Consider the following 14115-nt stretch of genomic DNA (forward strand, 5'->3'; position numbering starts at 1 on the left):
TATCGATATTATTGAAAAATAAATATTTATATCGTGACAATTTGAATCGCACGGTGGGTTACAGCCCTGCCATTGTTATATTAAATTTAAATATATCCAACGGATTTTTATGTAATTCCTATACACTATTAAGAATGGTCTCTTACAGTTATTTATATTTTTTTATTTATTAATTTCAAGCGGTACAATTTTATTTTATTTAATGACCAATTTTTGGTTTCTTTTTGTTTTTTGATGACTAGGCCTTGTTTTTTTCGCTTTTTGTTTGTCCTTGCGCACTTCTTATGGCTTCTGTGGGCTGTCTAGCAGGTGAAATTTTATTGTTTGAAATAAACTAGCCGAATTTTTTACTAAATTCATCTTAACTTGGCAACAGGTATAACAATCGCCAAAATATTTGATTATTATTTATTTCAGAATTCACTTTTAATTATAAACTCAGGTTTCGTACAATTCAAACTTAATTTAAAGACAGTTTTTTACTCTAATACTATCGAAGATATAACAAGAATAACCACCAAAAAAAAAGTTGACATAGGTTTCGAACTTGGAAATGTAAATAAAGGTTACTTACCTATGTAGAAGATGGATGGACGAAATATACATATGTAAAAAGAAATTCAAAAATATTTCCAAAATCAAATCAATTTACGATTCGCTGCGTAGTCATCCTCCATGGATTTTCGCTGCCACAGATATAGCAAACTTGCGCAGGGAAGGAGTATACCCTACATCTTAAAGTTAAAACAAATTCCGAATTGATTTCAATAAAATTTTGTTTTAAAGCAGATGATTTTGAATTTGAATTTAATACAGTTCTCAACTGTCTGATTTAATAACCTGACAGAATGCTTCTAAGCTAAAACGTGATAAAATTTAAAATTATATAACGAGAATCTTGCAAAATTGATTAGAAATAATTTTATGGATTTAAAAACATAAGGGGCTTAGAGTTTTTCTTCGGAACGCAAAGTCACTTTTAAACGGCTGAGTTTTGATATTAATATAACTCTTCTATGAAAAAGTCGTCTGCTGCTTACGTTTATTCTAACTGCAAAGGCTAGATTCACTAGATTTACATCTAATTTTTATACCCTTGCAGAGCAAAAGGGTTTTATAATTTCAGTCAGAAGTTTGCAACGCAGTGATGAAGACACCTCAGACCCCATAAAGTATATATATTCTTAATTCGCATCACGATCTGAATCGAAATACGTCTGTACGTCTGTCCGTCTGTCTGTCCCTTCTTCAAAACTAGCTGACTCTTGAATTACGGAAAATGTTTAGAAAAATCGTCATAGCTTCGATGTTGTTTAGGCTTTACGCATTTTGATCGACATATTTGATGACTCCGAGGCTATATAAGCTTCAGCTTGCTGAAGGTAGTTTCTTTTCTTGCTTAACTACTTTTTAATCGCGAAAAAAAATTTCATAAAAAATAACACCGTTGTTTTTCATCATAAAATCATTTTGGAATATCGAGTTTTCTAACGGATCTTCAATTTCGAATTAAATTTCATACAAGTCGAACCACTAAATCGTCGAAAACATAGAAAATGAATATAAAAATCGATATGTAATGTGTTTGACATATTTGACGACTGCAAGGGTATATAGGCTACTAACGTTTATTAAAATTATTTTTTAAAAGATTTCATGAGACAGTAATAAAAATATTTTTTTGCCTCCCAATTTCCCAAGGGTCAACTCCACCGTAGCATAGGCTGGAGAAAGTTGAGAAACTAGGATTGCCAGCAGAATGGGGATATTCAAACTACTGGTCACTTTCATTTACACTTATGACTTATGACATATGACGTGGCTAGGTTTTCTGGAGAGAATCAAATTCGATGCGTCAAATCTTTGAGTTTAAAGCGTACCTAAGGGATTCGCCGCACTTGCATGGAAGCTACTATATAATCTGTTGAACAGCTAGCATTCAGCATCTGCAAACATGAAGCTTGTATTTTTGGTTATTTTCGCTCTACTGGGGATGGCGAATCCTTTAAATGGAATGCCCTTAGATAAAACGCCGCGGCCGCCGCCGGACGGAGGAAAATAAAGTTAAAACAAACAATTGCTGATCGCTTTCATTTTAGAATGACTAATAAAGTGTGTTCTATTTAAGCAGAAAATACTTGGTTTTAATAGAAAAGGGCAACTTAACAATTTACTAAACATATTAGAAAAATTGTTTTTTGAGTAAGTGTGAAATGATTTGTGTATAATAAGGTTTGGAAAAAGTCATTTTTACTAAATAAAAGGCAACAGAATAAGAGTTGCAGTAATAAAAAAATTAAAGGAAAAATAATTGATTCGACACTTACTGAAATGTATGTTATGCGTATCATGTTTTCGATGAAAAAATCACGCACGCTTATTATACGTTAAAATATTCCTTTATAGATTTGATGAGATCGAGATAAAAAGTGTTCAAAATGTATTTGAAACAACTTATATGTACTTAATTTTTAAGTCAAATGCCTTAAAGACATAAAAAAGCCTTAAAATTATACCCTTCGCCCTTAAAGGCTTGCAAATATTTGTTTGTCCTGTGTTATCGATAGTAAAGGTGAAGAGATTGTGAAATTCCCAAACTCCCCCATAATCCAATTTAAAGACAATTGCCAACTACTATTTTTTCGATGCATCGATCTTCATTGACGATTTTTTTGTCTATTTATTTAATTACAAACTAATAAGGTTTTTGAGATACTTCTTTGAGTGACAACTCCGTGGTACTTAAATCTGTTAAAGTACAAAATGTCGTCAAAATGTAGAATTATTTATGGCTTAAAGAATCCCTTTAACTCTAGGCAACATTTGTCCACGAAGCAGTCCAACTTCGCTTGTTTAATCGATGCTCCCTTGTTGAAATTCAGATGCACTAGGTCCTGAATGGCAACTGGAGTTTCAGCAAAGCGCCTAAAATTTCGGCATCTTAAGGGGTTATCCTACCCTGGAGGCCCAAAAAAAGGCCTATTTTCGTGAATTTTTTTCAAAGCTCCTGGGATATTCTTACAATTTTTGTTTATTGAATATGAATATATAATGCTTCAACTATAATCTGTAAAATTTTGAAAAGAAAATATTAAAAAATGAGCGAGTGAGAATGCCTGAAAGTTGACCCCATCAAAAATAGTGCTCTGGCGGTAGTCAAATTTTCTCCGCCAATTTTCATCTGAAATCAAAAAATCCAAAATTTTTCTTTAAGTGTATGTGTCTGACTCGTGTTTGAACGAAGGATTTTTTTTTAAATTAAAAATTGAATTTTTTACAACGTTTTTTATAAAAAATGACGTTTTTTGCATACATTTTGACCATATTTCGTCCTATAAAATAAGCTCTATTTGACCAAAAAAAAAATCCTTCGTTCAAATACGAGAAAAACATGTCTAAAAGAAGTGTGCAAAAGGAGAAGTCGATCGGTGCAATAGTTTTCGAGAAAATTTGACTACCGACTTTGAAAAAGTCGTTTCGAGAAAAAACGCGTTCAAAGTTTCAAACCCTTTGAAACACTCTGGAAAAACGGCGCTTTAAATTTCCCCCATTCCTACAGTTTTCCTCCGATCGACTTGAAATTTTCGGACAACATTCCTCACACTTTTTACTATTAGATAAAAAATTTTGAAAAAAAATGAATTTTTTAAAAGGTCAGGGGTAGGATAACCCCTTAAGATTCGTAACATAAGGATTTTTTTAAACCATTTTTCAACTATTTTCTTACCTATGGGGCATAAAGTAATTCAACTCGCAACGCAAAATTTCTCTTCCCAGATATGGACAAACAACAAAATGGGAAAAATTGAAGTTTGAATAGTACCTAAAAAAGGAAGAAAGAGCTTGGCGGGCCTGATCACCATTTGTTGGAATTTTATTTATCTTAAAGTGGTTTAACTCGAGTTTACAAAACTTGGTTATCCACGCTGCAAAAGACCTAATTATTATACGGTTAATGATAATTAGGCAGATTTTGCCAAGTTTAATTTGTCTAAAAATTAAGTGGAGTATCACTCGATGGAGTACTTAATAAGAAATTAAACTTTTAGCTAACTGCCTTTAACAGTTGGTATAGATGTACTTACGACCAACATCCGGCTGTAGAGCATGTTGAAGCTGGTTGATAGTCGGTAACTGTCCCTGCCTTTGCAGGACAAATATCACCATAAGCACCAGTAAGTGGCTGCGGAAGTCCGACCAAATATCTTGCTTTTTAGCCCAGCCCCGCAGATAGACGACCATGTAGCGAGCTAAATCGAGAGCAATAACCATTATCTCATGATCTTTTCAACACCCATTACACCCACCAATAGGCTGAAGTTCAAAGATGTAGTTAACCAGCTGGTTCTGGCCTAAGGTCATGCTATTCGAGAAGCTTATGTCGCACTGGATATTCGAGTTCCTGTGCCGGACAACGATTACAGGACATCTGCCTCCAGAGATGCCCAAGAAATCCCACTTCGAGGCAGCTTTTTGAATGGCTTTCTTGATGACCTCCCCCTGTTGAAGTACTTCTTTGGTCGGAGTGTCGCTGTATATACCACTGCAATTGCCTAGCTCCAAGAAAGCACCACGTGATATTTTCCAAAACATTTCTCATGAAAAGCTCTTACCAATATCCACGTATAGATCCAGATCCGAATCCGGTCCTGCCACGCCCATTACTCTCGAGCCAAAGGTATGGATATGGATTGACTTGGAAGAAAATTCCGGCCGCAGGGTCTCCATTAGCTCCAATTTTATATTTGTGAAGAGGCTAACGTTGTTTTGACGACTTACGGCTTTTCGCACATCATCTTCAAGAGCGTTCCAAAAATTGTACATTTCTAGGGAAGACATATTATTTATACATAGGTAAAATTGTGCTTTAGGGCCTTTGCTAAAAATGGGCTAGCCATTTTTTTTAAAGAGCTATCTTGGGAAAGCGTGTTTTTTAATTATATGTATATTTAAAAAATTAGCAATTAACACTGCCGCGAAACCAACCGTTTTTAGAACATTGCCATGTTTTTCACGCGAAACACTTTACCGGGAACAGAAGTGTGGACAAAGATTGCTGCAAATGTGTAAAAAGGTAAAAACAAAAGAAATAAAATAATTTTACCATGTCAGCCATTGAAAATTTAAGTACTGAACGTTATACAAGTTACGTAATCACTCTGAGGGATCTGAGAAAAGCTACGGCCAGTTGCTTTTTGCTATTTTGCTGCCCCTCCCGATCCCCTTGGCGACGCCCTTGGATAGAGGTATCCGATTTCGATCAAATTTAATCCGAAATTCAATAGCAGTTAGAAAACGCCATGTGGAAGAAATCAAGTCGATCTGATCAAAAACAACGGCGTTAGAATTTTGTATTTCAATCTCTTGTATGGGAGCTATCCTATATATGTAGTCGCCCGACACGGTCCGTTCCGACTTATGTACTTACATATATACTGCGTGCAACAACTACACAACTTTTGCGAAAGTTTCAGCAAGATACAAAGCTTTAAAACTGAGAGACTAGTTTGCGTAGAAACGGCCAGACGGACAGACGTACAGACGAATTTGGATTCAGATCGTAATGCTGATCAAGAATATACATACATATGTATATACTTTTTGGAGTCTGAGGTGTCTCTTTCACTGCGTTGCAAACTTCTGACTGAAATTATGATACCCTTTGCTCTGCAAGGGTATAAAAAAATTTAGAAACCACGCGTTCCGCCACTTTTTTTTTAATGTTTAGGCCCAAGGTATAAATCTGGGGTACCAGTAGTTAATACTTACTGTGTGTTGTCAGTCGTCAATCAAAAGTTGACGCAATAAATTGAACAAACCCAATTCTAAAATTTCCCGAACTTTAAACAATGAAAGGCAGTGTGACCAAATTAATCACAAAGTTAAAAAGGCTAAAATTATTTTGTGATTTTGATTGAGGTAAAATGTAGTGTTTTGGAGAACTTATAACCTGTTGGTGACCAGACTTAAGGAATTACGGAAAATATTTTTTCAAATTTTAGAACAGTTTGACAAACTACACGCATTTTTTAAGTTTTTCATTAACTTGGGTCGGGGTCTTTGATTCCTAAGTTTTTAAACTAGTTCCAATGAACCAGAACAGAATGTCATCATTGTCGATGTGTTTGCCGGCAACATCCACCTTATCAACTGAACTAATTGTTTAGAGAGACTGATAAGCTGGATTCGATTGGATCGAGATTACTTAGAGCTCGATGAGCTAGAATGTTTTCAGAGCTCAGTATTTTTGCACAAGCACTAAGATCGCTCGGACATCAGAGAAATATGACTGGAGAAACAGTAATTTTGGCCTACTCCGGTGGCCTGGACACTAGTTGTATTCTGAAGTGGCTACTGGACAAGCAGTATGAGGTCATATGTGTCCTAGCGGACGTTGGCCAAAAGGAGAACTTCGCAGCCGCCGAGAAGAAGGCCCTTAGTATTGGGGCTAAGAAGGTAAGTAGGTCAGCAAGTTGACAGATTCAAATTGACTTCAATTGTTAAAAGCAAAGTTTCTTGTTTTTTTTATTAAAATTAAATTTCACCCGTTTTTTGTGTTTGTGTGTTTTTTTTTTAATAACACTTATGTACATACTTATCTATTAGTACTAATTTAGATAGATAAAGAAAAATGTACTACGGAAATTAGAAATAATATTCTATTGATAATCTAATAATGATAACATGATTTTCTTTCTGTTAAGTTTAAAATAAAATGCATTCATCAACAAATAACTATAATTATATTTACTGAAATATTTGAACTTTTGACTAATAGGTGATCGTGGCCGATGTGAAGCAGTCATTCGTGGAGGACTACATCTGGCCGGCCATTCAGATGGGCCTCGTCTACGAGGAGCGCTACTTGCTGGGCACCTCCTTGGCCCGGCCCTGCATCAGTGTGGCTTTAATAGAGGCGGCCCGCCAGCACGGGGCGAAGTACTTGGCCCACGGAGCCACCGGAAAGGGGAACGACCAGGTGCGCTTCGAGCTGTGCGCCTACGCCCTCAAACCGGATCTTAAGGTACGCCCAAACATCCGAGCTCTATCTGACCGATTGATAAGAACAATTAAGCCAGATTGGGCTGCCTATCACAACCTTATCGCAAAAGCAATATATTTATAGTTCCCCAGGTGGAGCAATTATAAACTAACAATGTTGTTATTTAAAAGCACAGATCGAAACTTTAGGAAACGATTCTTTGATTAGATTAATGCTTTTAAGGCGTTATATTTATATTTATATAATAATTTGTTAATACCCATGCAGTTAGAATAGATTAAAACAGTGATGTCGTCAAGCTTTTGGGAAGCTATTTCCTATTTCAACCGTTGTTAAAAACTACATTCCAAAAATTATGCTTATGGTTTAAAAATTGAACTTTTTTCCCAGCTATTTGTCGATCTCTCCTATGGGAGTTATACAATATAGTTCTGTCTTAATATACTGCCTGATATAACTACGCCAATTTTGCAGGATAGGATAGCTTAACATCTGAGAGAGTAGTTGAAGTAGAGAGCAGTTAGGCTGACAAACGTACATCACTAATTATCTACATACATACCTTAGATCATAGCGCCGTGGCGGGACGTGGAGTTCTGCCGCCAATTTCAAGGCCGTCAGGATCTCATTGCCTACGCCCGGCATCACGGAATCGAGGTGAGTGCCAAGCCGGCCGCGCCCTGGAGCACCGATGCTAACATCCTGCACATCAGCTACGAGTCCGGAATCCTCGAGGATCCCAACACGGTGGCTCCCGCCAATCTTTACGAGATGACCGTAGATCCATTGACCGAGGCGCCCAGGGAGCCTCTCCGGTTGGTCATCGAGTTCGATCGGGGACTGCCCACCAGTGTGGAGGATTTGGCCAGCAGCCGTGTTTATACCAAGCCCCTGGAGATCCTGCGGTTCCTGAATGAGCTGGGCGGACTTTACGGCATTGGCCGGATCGACATCGTTGAAAATCGGTACGTGGGTCTGAAATCGCGCGGGGTGTACGAGACGCCCGGAGGCACCATCCTGTTCGCTGCCCACCAGGACCTTGAGGTGTTCTCCTTGGACCGCGAGGTGCTCCGCACCAAGCAGGTCCTGCGAGATCGGATGGCCGACTACGTGTACAACGGGTTCTGGTTCAGTCCGGAGGCGACCTACAGCCGGCGATGCATCGAGCTGGCCGAGCAGCGGGTCTCCGGGAAGGTGACCGTGGAACTGGCGCCCGGATATTGCCGCCCCGTGGCCCGGAAGGCAGCGGAGAGCGTCGGAGCTCTCTACAACGAGCAGCTCGTTTCCATGGACGTGCATGGTGGCTATGTGCCCCAGGATGCGGGTGGGTTTATCGCCATCAACGCTGTCCGGATAAGAGAACATGTCCGGGCATTCGGCCCCTACGAAGTGCCAAAGCAGGACAAGTAAACTGGAAGTGTTTTTGGCTGTACTTTCCAAAGAAAAGTCCGGTCGGTCTTCATTATTAAAATTATAATATTACTTAATAAAACAAATAAATTTTGGTTCCTTAATGATGTTGATCAATGAAGTTCTGCGAAAAATTTACGACCAGACATACATCAAAAAAATGTATTTCTTGAAATATATTTTATCATTACCAAAATTGGGCGATAAAATATAAGTTCTCCCAAAGCTTAAGCAAATTTTGGTAAGCTATGTACATTTATTATGTCAAGGGGAGGTTATAAAGTAAGCAAAGCTTTGTACAACAGTTTATAACAATTAAAAAACGTTGTCTAAAGTTTTTTTTACCAATATCCATAAGAAAATCGAAAATACCATTGAAGATCGATGATCCAGACGAGTCGCACAGTTTCTGAAAAGGCTTTAAATACACATAAACATCGTTTGCAGTGTTTGTAAACTATATATATACTTTTCAGTCCCCAACTCATTCTTCGATTTCTTCTTTTTATGTTTATTTTTCCTAGGGGGCACGTTGTCAGTGTACAATCCAGCAACATTTCCAGGGGGAGTGTATCTGACCACCATAATGCCTGTCGAAGGGCTAAAAGTAAAATGAATATGGAGGAGCAAGAAATCGAAAATAATTAACAAGAATAGTTGACAGTTTTTATAGTATACTTTTAGAACTGAATAACTGTTATTTGTGCCAAAATGAAGACAACGTTGGTTTATATTGAATATTGAGATATAAACTAGAAATGATTTGTGAAAACAAAGATATTTATCTAATTAAGAAACAACCAAAATACCGATGTATTTGAGAATTTGACCACTCATTTCTTTATAAGTTTGTGTTATAGAACATTATTCGTAGAGTATGAATACCCGAAACTATGCAAAAACTCGGTTGTTGATTTCGATACAAAATAATTTTGGAGAGTCGGAAATGCTTTCACATATTGTGTCTAATGTGCGACATACTTTAATAGGTATTGATGTAGTTGATTCTTGGCTAGGACCATGAAGGGATTTTAGATTTTTTCAAGATTTCGAGGATTACAACTTAAGTTTCTAACCTTATTTGGGCGTCTCCATGCCCCATATATTTTGAAGATCTCCAAATCATAGCAGTGAATGTTCTAGCTCTAGGATCTGCAAAATCATATTCTCTTCCATGATACCAATTTTGAACGCACCTTGAGAGTCTTCCCACTTTAACTTCGTATTTGCATATATTTTCTGTGTATGCAGAATTAGTGGTGTCGGAATAGGTGTAATTGTGCGATTTTGCAAGTTTCTGTAAACGACTTTCCTTTGAGTAAAGAGGGATAGGTGAGTTGAACTCTCTCTCACCCTAGCATAAATTTCGCAATCCTCGCTGAGATTAAGATCCAAAGTCAAAGGTGGAACTCCATGATGACGCCTTTTCCTGTTGGTGTCCCTTAAAACTATCCTGGCATTGTCCATGTTGGCATCAATCCTGCAAATCTGTCATAGAAATTGAACTATACTTCTGCAGAAATATTACTTGTTACAAGTACCTCAAAAGACACCAAAAGAACAAGTATTAAAATTGTAATAAAATTCATATTAATTTATTAGAGAGACTATTAAAAATCTCCTCACCAAAATTTCCAAGTTTGTATGTAATTCTGAAAGATTTTTCAATGCTGAATTGTTTTGGTTTATCTAACAGAAGAACAAAAGCACCTCAATAAACGATATGAGTGCCCTTTAAATGAGACAGAATTTATTTTATGAAAATAAGAAGGTTTTATTTCTTTATCTTTTGAAAATGAAAATATTCTTTGAAGTCTAGTTCTAGCATAACTATTTTACCAAAATATAACCTCCAACAATGTTCTGAGAAATGCCCAATCAATTTCGAATAACGTGCATGCCTGCCGAATTAAATGATTCACCCACATGCACTTCCGCTTGGCAGTTAGATGTGTAATTTCCATTGCAATCAATTCGAGTGTTTGCGTAATAAATCTGCTGCCCAAGTACGACGGCGGGGACACTTGTAAGAACAGTCGAATACACAACTAATGAAATACTAGCCTATAAATAAATATGCATATATCATTTCTAATATTTGGCAGAGCGGAGACAAAGCCAAACAGAAGAGCCAACACAACTGCTCCATGTTGGATTTCCCAATTGCATTAATCTTATTTCCGGAGGTGCCTAGGTCCGGCGAAAGATGAGCAAAACAAAAGATGCTCCTTTTAAGGCGTTATATTTTTATTTATATTTATATAATAATTTGTTAATGCCCATGCAGTTAGAATAGATTAAAACAGTGATGTCGTCAAGCTTTTTGGAAACTATTTCCTATTTCAACCGTTGTTAAAAACTGTACATTCCAAAAAATATGCTTATGGTTTAAAAATTGAACTTTTTTCCCAGCTATTTGTCGATCTTTCCTATGGGAGTTATACAATATAGTTCCGACTTAATATACTGCCTGATATAACTACGCCAATTTTGGTAAAGTTTCAGCAGGATAGATTAACATCTGAGAGAGTAGTTGAAGTAGAGAGTAGTTAGACTGACAAACGTACATCACTAATTATCTACATACATACCTTAGATCATAGCGCCGTGGCGGGACGTGGAGTTCTGCCGCCAGTTTCAAGGCCGTCAGGATCTCATTGCCTACGCCCGTCATCACGGAATCGAGGAGAGTGCCAAACCGGCCGCGCCCTGGACCAAGCCCCTGGAGATTCTGCGGTTCCTGAATGAGCTGGGCGGACTGTACGGCATTGGCCAGGGTGCGGGTGGGTTTATCGCCATCAACGCTGTCCGGATAAGAGAACACGTCCGGGCATTCGGCCCCTACGAAGTGCCAAAGCAGGACAAGTAAACTAGAATTGTTTTTGACTGTACTTTCCAAAGAAAAGTCCGGTCGGTCTTCGTTATTAAAATTATAATATTACTTAATAAAACAAACAAATTTTGGTCCCTTAATGATGTTGATCAATGATGTTCTGCAAAAAATTTACGACATATATCAAAAAAATGTATTTCTTGAAAAATATTTTATCATTATCAAAATAGGGCGATAAAATATAAGTTCTCCCAAAGCCTAAGCAAAGGTAAGCTACATTTATTATGTCTTGGGGAGGAAGCAAAACTTTGTACAATAATTTATAACAATTAAAAGGCGTGGTCTAAATTTTCTTTTACCGATCTCCATAAGAAAACCGAAAATAACATTAAAAATCGATGATCCAGACGGGTCGCACAGCTTCTGAAAGACCATAAACATCGTTTGCAGTGTTTATAAACTTTATGTTATATGTATATACATATACATACATATGTACTAACTTCTTTGATTCCTTCTTGTTATGTATCCTGGGGGGCACGTTGCTAAAGAAAACTCCAGCAATATTTCCAGGGGGAGTGTATCTGACCACCATAATGCCTCTCTGAGGGCTACGAGTAAATAGAATATGGAGGAGCAAGAAATGAAACATAATTAATAAGAATAGTTAACATTTTTCATAGTATACGAGGTGTGTTCAAAAAGTATCGCGAATTTTGAATTTTCGCGGGTTACCCGTATCGAATTTTGATTTTTTTGTGGCGTATGTTGGTACTCATAAATCTCACTAATGCCGACAAGCTCGGTCATTTTCGATTTTTACCTATTCAAAAAATTGGATCAAAGAACCTGTATCAAATTTTGTGTGAAAAACGAAATTAAGTGCGTGGATGCATTCCGAATGTTGACTGTGGCATACGGAGAAGCTACCTTGGACCGAAGCAACGTTTATCGATGGTACAAAATGTTCTCAGAAGGCCGAGAAGATGTGAACGACGAAGAGCGTGCCGGCCGCCCGAGCACTACAACAACAGACGAAAAAATCAATGAAGTGGAGAAAATGGTATTGGCCAATCGTCGAATCACCGTTAGAGAAGTTGCTGAGGACCTAAACATATCGATTGGCTCGTGCCATTCGATTTTTATCAATGATTTGGGCATGAGATGGGTCGCCGCGAAATTCGTACCAAAATTGCTCAATTGCGACCAAAAACAGCATCGCATGAACATTGCTAATGAGATGTTAAACTCTGTCCGCGACGACCCAAATTTGCTCCAAAGGGTCATAACTGGTGACGAATCGTGGGTTTATAGCTTCGACGTGGAAACCAAAGCTCAATCATCTCAATGGAAGCTGCCGCACGAACCAAGACCGAAAAAAGCGCGCCAAGTTCGGTCGAATGTGAAAGTTTTGCTGACAGTTTTCTTCGATTGCAGGGGCGTGAGTTTTTGCCAAAGGGAAGAACGGTCTATAAGGAATATTACCTGCAAGTTATGCGCAATTTGCGCGAAGCAATCCGCGAGAAACGCCCGGGTTTTGTGGAAGAACAAAAATTGGCTTTTGCACCACAATAACGCCCCTGCTCACACATCGTTGCTTGTGCGCGACTTGTTGGCCAAAAAACAACACACTAATGATGCCGATCTGGACTCCTGTGACTTTTTCTTGTTTCCTAAACTGAAGAGGCCCAAGAAAGGACGACGTTACGCTACGCTTGACGAGATAAAGACGGCATCGAAGGAGGAGCTGAACCAGATAATAGAAAATGATTTTTTGAAGTGCTTCGAAGATTGGAAAAACCGTTGGCCCAAGGGCATAATATCTCATGGGGATTACTTTGAAGGGGACAAAATATATATTCATGAATAAATAAATAATTTTTGAATAAACACAAAATTCGCGATACTTTTTGAACACACCTCGTACTTATTAGAACTGAATAACTGGTATTTGTGCCAAAATTTTTTCAAGATTTCGAGGATTACAACTTAAGTTCTAACCTTATTTCGGCGTCTCCCTGCCCCATATATTTTGAAGTCTTCCAAATCATAGCAGAGTATTGAAAATATCTTGCATGTGGATAATAATATTCGTGTCCTTGATACCAGTAGTTGACGCATCTTGGGAGTCCGGCATATCTATATTCGAATTTGCATATATTTTCTGTGTATGTGTAATTAGTGGGGTCGGGTTTGGTGTAAGTTTGCGATTTCGCAAGTTTCTGTAAACGACTTTTCTTTAAGCAAACAGGGATAGTTGAGTTGAATTCTCTCTCACCCTAGCATAAATTTCGCAATCCTTGCTGAGATTAGGATCCAAAGTCAAAGGTGCGACTCCATGACTACGCCTTTTCCTGTTGGTTTGGATTAAAACTAACCTGGCATTGTCCACCATGGCGTCATTTCTGCGGATCTGTCATAGAAATTGAACTAGTATACTAGGGCAGAAACATAACTTTTCATAAATACCTCAACAGACATCAAAACAACAAGTGTTAAAATTGCAATAAAATTCATATTAATTTATTAGAGAGACTATTAAAAATCTCCTCAGCAAAATTTCGAAGTTTCTATCTAACCGTGAAAGATTTTTCAATGCTGCATTGTTTTAGTTTATCTAATAGAAGAATAGAATAGATAGAATTTATTTGATGAGCATGAAAAATATATAACCATCTTCATCTTATCTTTGGAATACAACAAAGTTTTTTTTTGAAGTATTAAGCTTTTGGTAGAACTATTTTACCAAAATCTCAACTCCAACAATGTTCTGAGAAATGCCCAATCAATTTCGAATAACGTGCATGCCTGCCGAATTAAATGGTTCACCCACATGCACTTCCGCTTGGCAGTTAGATGTGTAATTTCC

General features: G+C 37.6%; 4 protein-coding genes across 8 annotated transcripts; 1 reads left to right on the forward strand and 3 right to left on the reverse strand.

Annotated features, from left to right (window-relative positions):
- Positions 1–3631: 3631 nt before the first annotated feature.
- Positions 3632–11029, reverse strand: LOC108091828 (terminal uridylyltransferase Tailor-like). Of its 4 annotated transcripts, none has more exons than XM_043209010.1 (5): positions 11005–11029; positions 4614–4826; positions 4308–4553; positions 4086–4250; positions 3632–3926 (listed from the first exon to the last, which is right to left on the reverse strand). In XM_043209010.1, exons 2-5 carry the CDS (start codon positions 4822–4824, stop codon positions 3724–3726), a joined length of 825 nt encoding a protein of 274 aa, XP_043064945.1. In that variant the 5' UTR covers positions 4825–4826; positions 11005–11029; the 3' UTR covers positions 3632–3723. The 4 variants fall into 4 exon arrangements, with proteins under 4 accessions (XP_043064945.1, XP_043064944.1, XP_043064943.1 ...); XM_043209009.1 differs by lacking the exon at positions 11005–11029 and adding an exon at positions 7566–7669; XM_043209008.1 differs by lacking the exon at positions 11005–11029 and adding an exon at positions 5770–5855.
- On the forward strand, positions 6209–8517 carry LOC108091827 (argininosuccinate synthase). The gene is made up of 3 exons (XM_017191205.1): positions 6209–6456; positions 6779–7024; positions 7571–8517. The coding sequence occupies exons 1-3, from the start codon at positions 6226–6228 to the stop codon at positions 8411–8413; spliced, it is 1320 nt and encodes a 439-aa protein (XP_017046694.1). The 5' UTR covers positions 6209–6225; the 3' UTR covers positions 8414–8517.
- On the reverse strand, positions 8650–10058 carry LOC108091830 (Golgi-associated plant pathogenesis-related protein 1-like). Its single transcript, XM_017191208.1, has 5 exons — positions 10040–10058; positions 9767–9893; positions 9490–9710; positions 8883–9014; positions 8650–8831 (listed from the first exon to the last, which is right to left on the reverse strand). Exons 2-5 carry the CDS (start codon positions 9878–9880, stop codon positions 8729–8731), a joined length of 570 nt encoding a protein of 189 aa, XP_017046697.1. The 5' UTR covers positions 9881–9893; positions 10040–10058; the 3' UTR covers positions 8650–8728.
- A 459-nt stretch (positions 11030–11488) lies between the features above and the next one.
- LOC108091766 (Golgi-associated plant pathogenesis-related protein 1-like) lies at positions 11489–13837 on the reverse strand. Of its 2 annotated transcripts, none has more exons than XM_017191111.2 (5): positions 13716–13837; positions 13525–13659; positions 13248–13468; positions 11750–11857; positions 11489–11669 (listed from the first exon to the last, which is right to left on the reverse strand). In XM_017191111.2, the coding sequence occupies exons 1-5, from the start codon at positions 13761–13763 to the stop codon at positions 11576–11578; spliced, it is 606 nt and encodes a 201-aa protein (XP_017046600.1). In that variant the 5' UTR covers positions 13764–13837; the 3' UTR covers positions 11489–11575. The 2 variants fall into 2 exon arrangements, with proteins under 2 accessions (XP_017046600.1, XP_017046599.1); XM_017191110.2 differs by having other exon boundaries at positions 11738–11857.
- Between the last annotated feature and the right edge of the window lie 278 nt (positions 13838–14115).

The sequence above is a fragment of the Drosophila ficusphila genome, unplaced genomic scaffold, assembly GCF_018152265.1.
Source record: "Drosophila ficusphila isolate 14025-0441.05 unplaced genomic scaffold, ASM1815226v1 contig_791, whole genome shotgun sequence".
Taxonomy (NCBI): domain Eukaryota; kingdom Metazoa; phylum Arthropoda; class Insecta; order Diptera; family Drosophilidae; genus Drosophila; species Drosophila ficusphila.

Excerpts from the sequence above, each read along its gene's own strand:
- LOC108091766 (XM_017191110.2), bottom strand. The coding sequence starts at position 13,763 with ATGAATTTTATTGCAATTTTAACACTTGTTGTTTTGATGTCTGTTGAG. Across the intron at positions 11,858-13,247 it reads CAGGGAGACGCCGAAATAAG|CCCTCAGAGAGGCATTATGG; the intron begins GTTAGAACTTAA and ends ATTTACTCGTAG. Across the intron at positions 11,670-11,737 it reads TCAAAGAAGTTAGTACATAT|AAGCTGTGCGACCCGTCTGG; the intron begins GTATGTATATGT and ends ATGGTCTTTCAG.
- LOC108091827 (XM_017191205.1), top strand. The coding sequence starts at position 6,226 with ATGTTTTCAGAGCTCAGTATTTTTGCACAAGCACTAAGATCGCTCGGA. Across the intron at positions 6,457-6,778 it reads TTAGTATTGGGGCTAAGAAG|GTGATCGTGGCCGATGTGAA; the intron begins GTAAGTAGGTCA and ends TTTGACTAATAG. Across the intron at positions 7,025-7,570 it reads CCCTCAAACCGGATCTTAAG|ATCATAGCGCCGTGGCGGGA; the intron begins GTACGCCCAAAC and ends TACATACCTTAG.
- LOC108091830 (XM_017191208.1), bottom strand. The coding sequence starts at position 9,880 with ATGGACAATGCCAGGATAGTTTTAAGGGACACCAACAGGAAAAGGCGT. Across the intron at positions 9,711-9,766 it reads ATTGCGAAATTTATGCTAGG|AAACTTGCAAAATCGCACAA; the intron begins GTGAGAGAGAGT and ends AGTCGTTTACAG. Across the intron at positions 9,015-9,489 it reads CATGGAGACGCCCAAATAAG|CCCTTCGACAGGCATTATGG; the intron begins GTTAGAAACTTA and ends TTTTACTTTTAG.
- LOC108091828 (XM_043209010.1), bottom strand. The coding sequence starts at position 4,824 with ATGTACAATTTTTGGAACGCTCTTGAAGATGATGTGCGAAAAGCCGTA. Across the intron at positions 4,554-4,613 it reads GGATCTATACGTGGATATTG|GCAATTGCAGTGGTATATAC; the intron begins GTAAGAGCTTTT and ends TCTTGGAGCTAG. Across the intron at positions 4,251-4,307 it reads CTTTGAACTTCAGCCTATTG|CTCGCTACATGGTCGTCTAT; the intron begins GTGGGTGTAATG and ends CTCTCGATTTAG.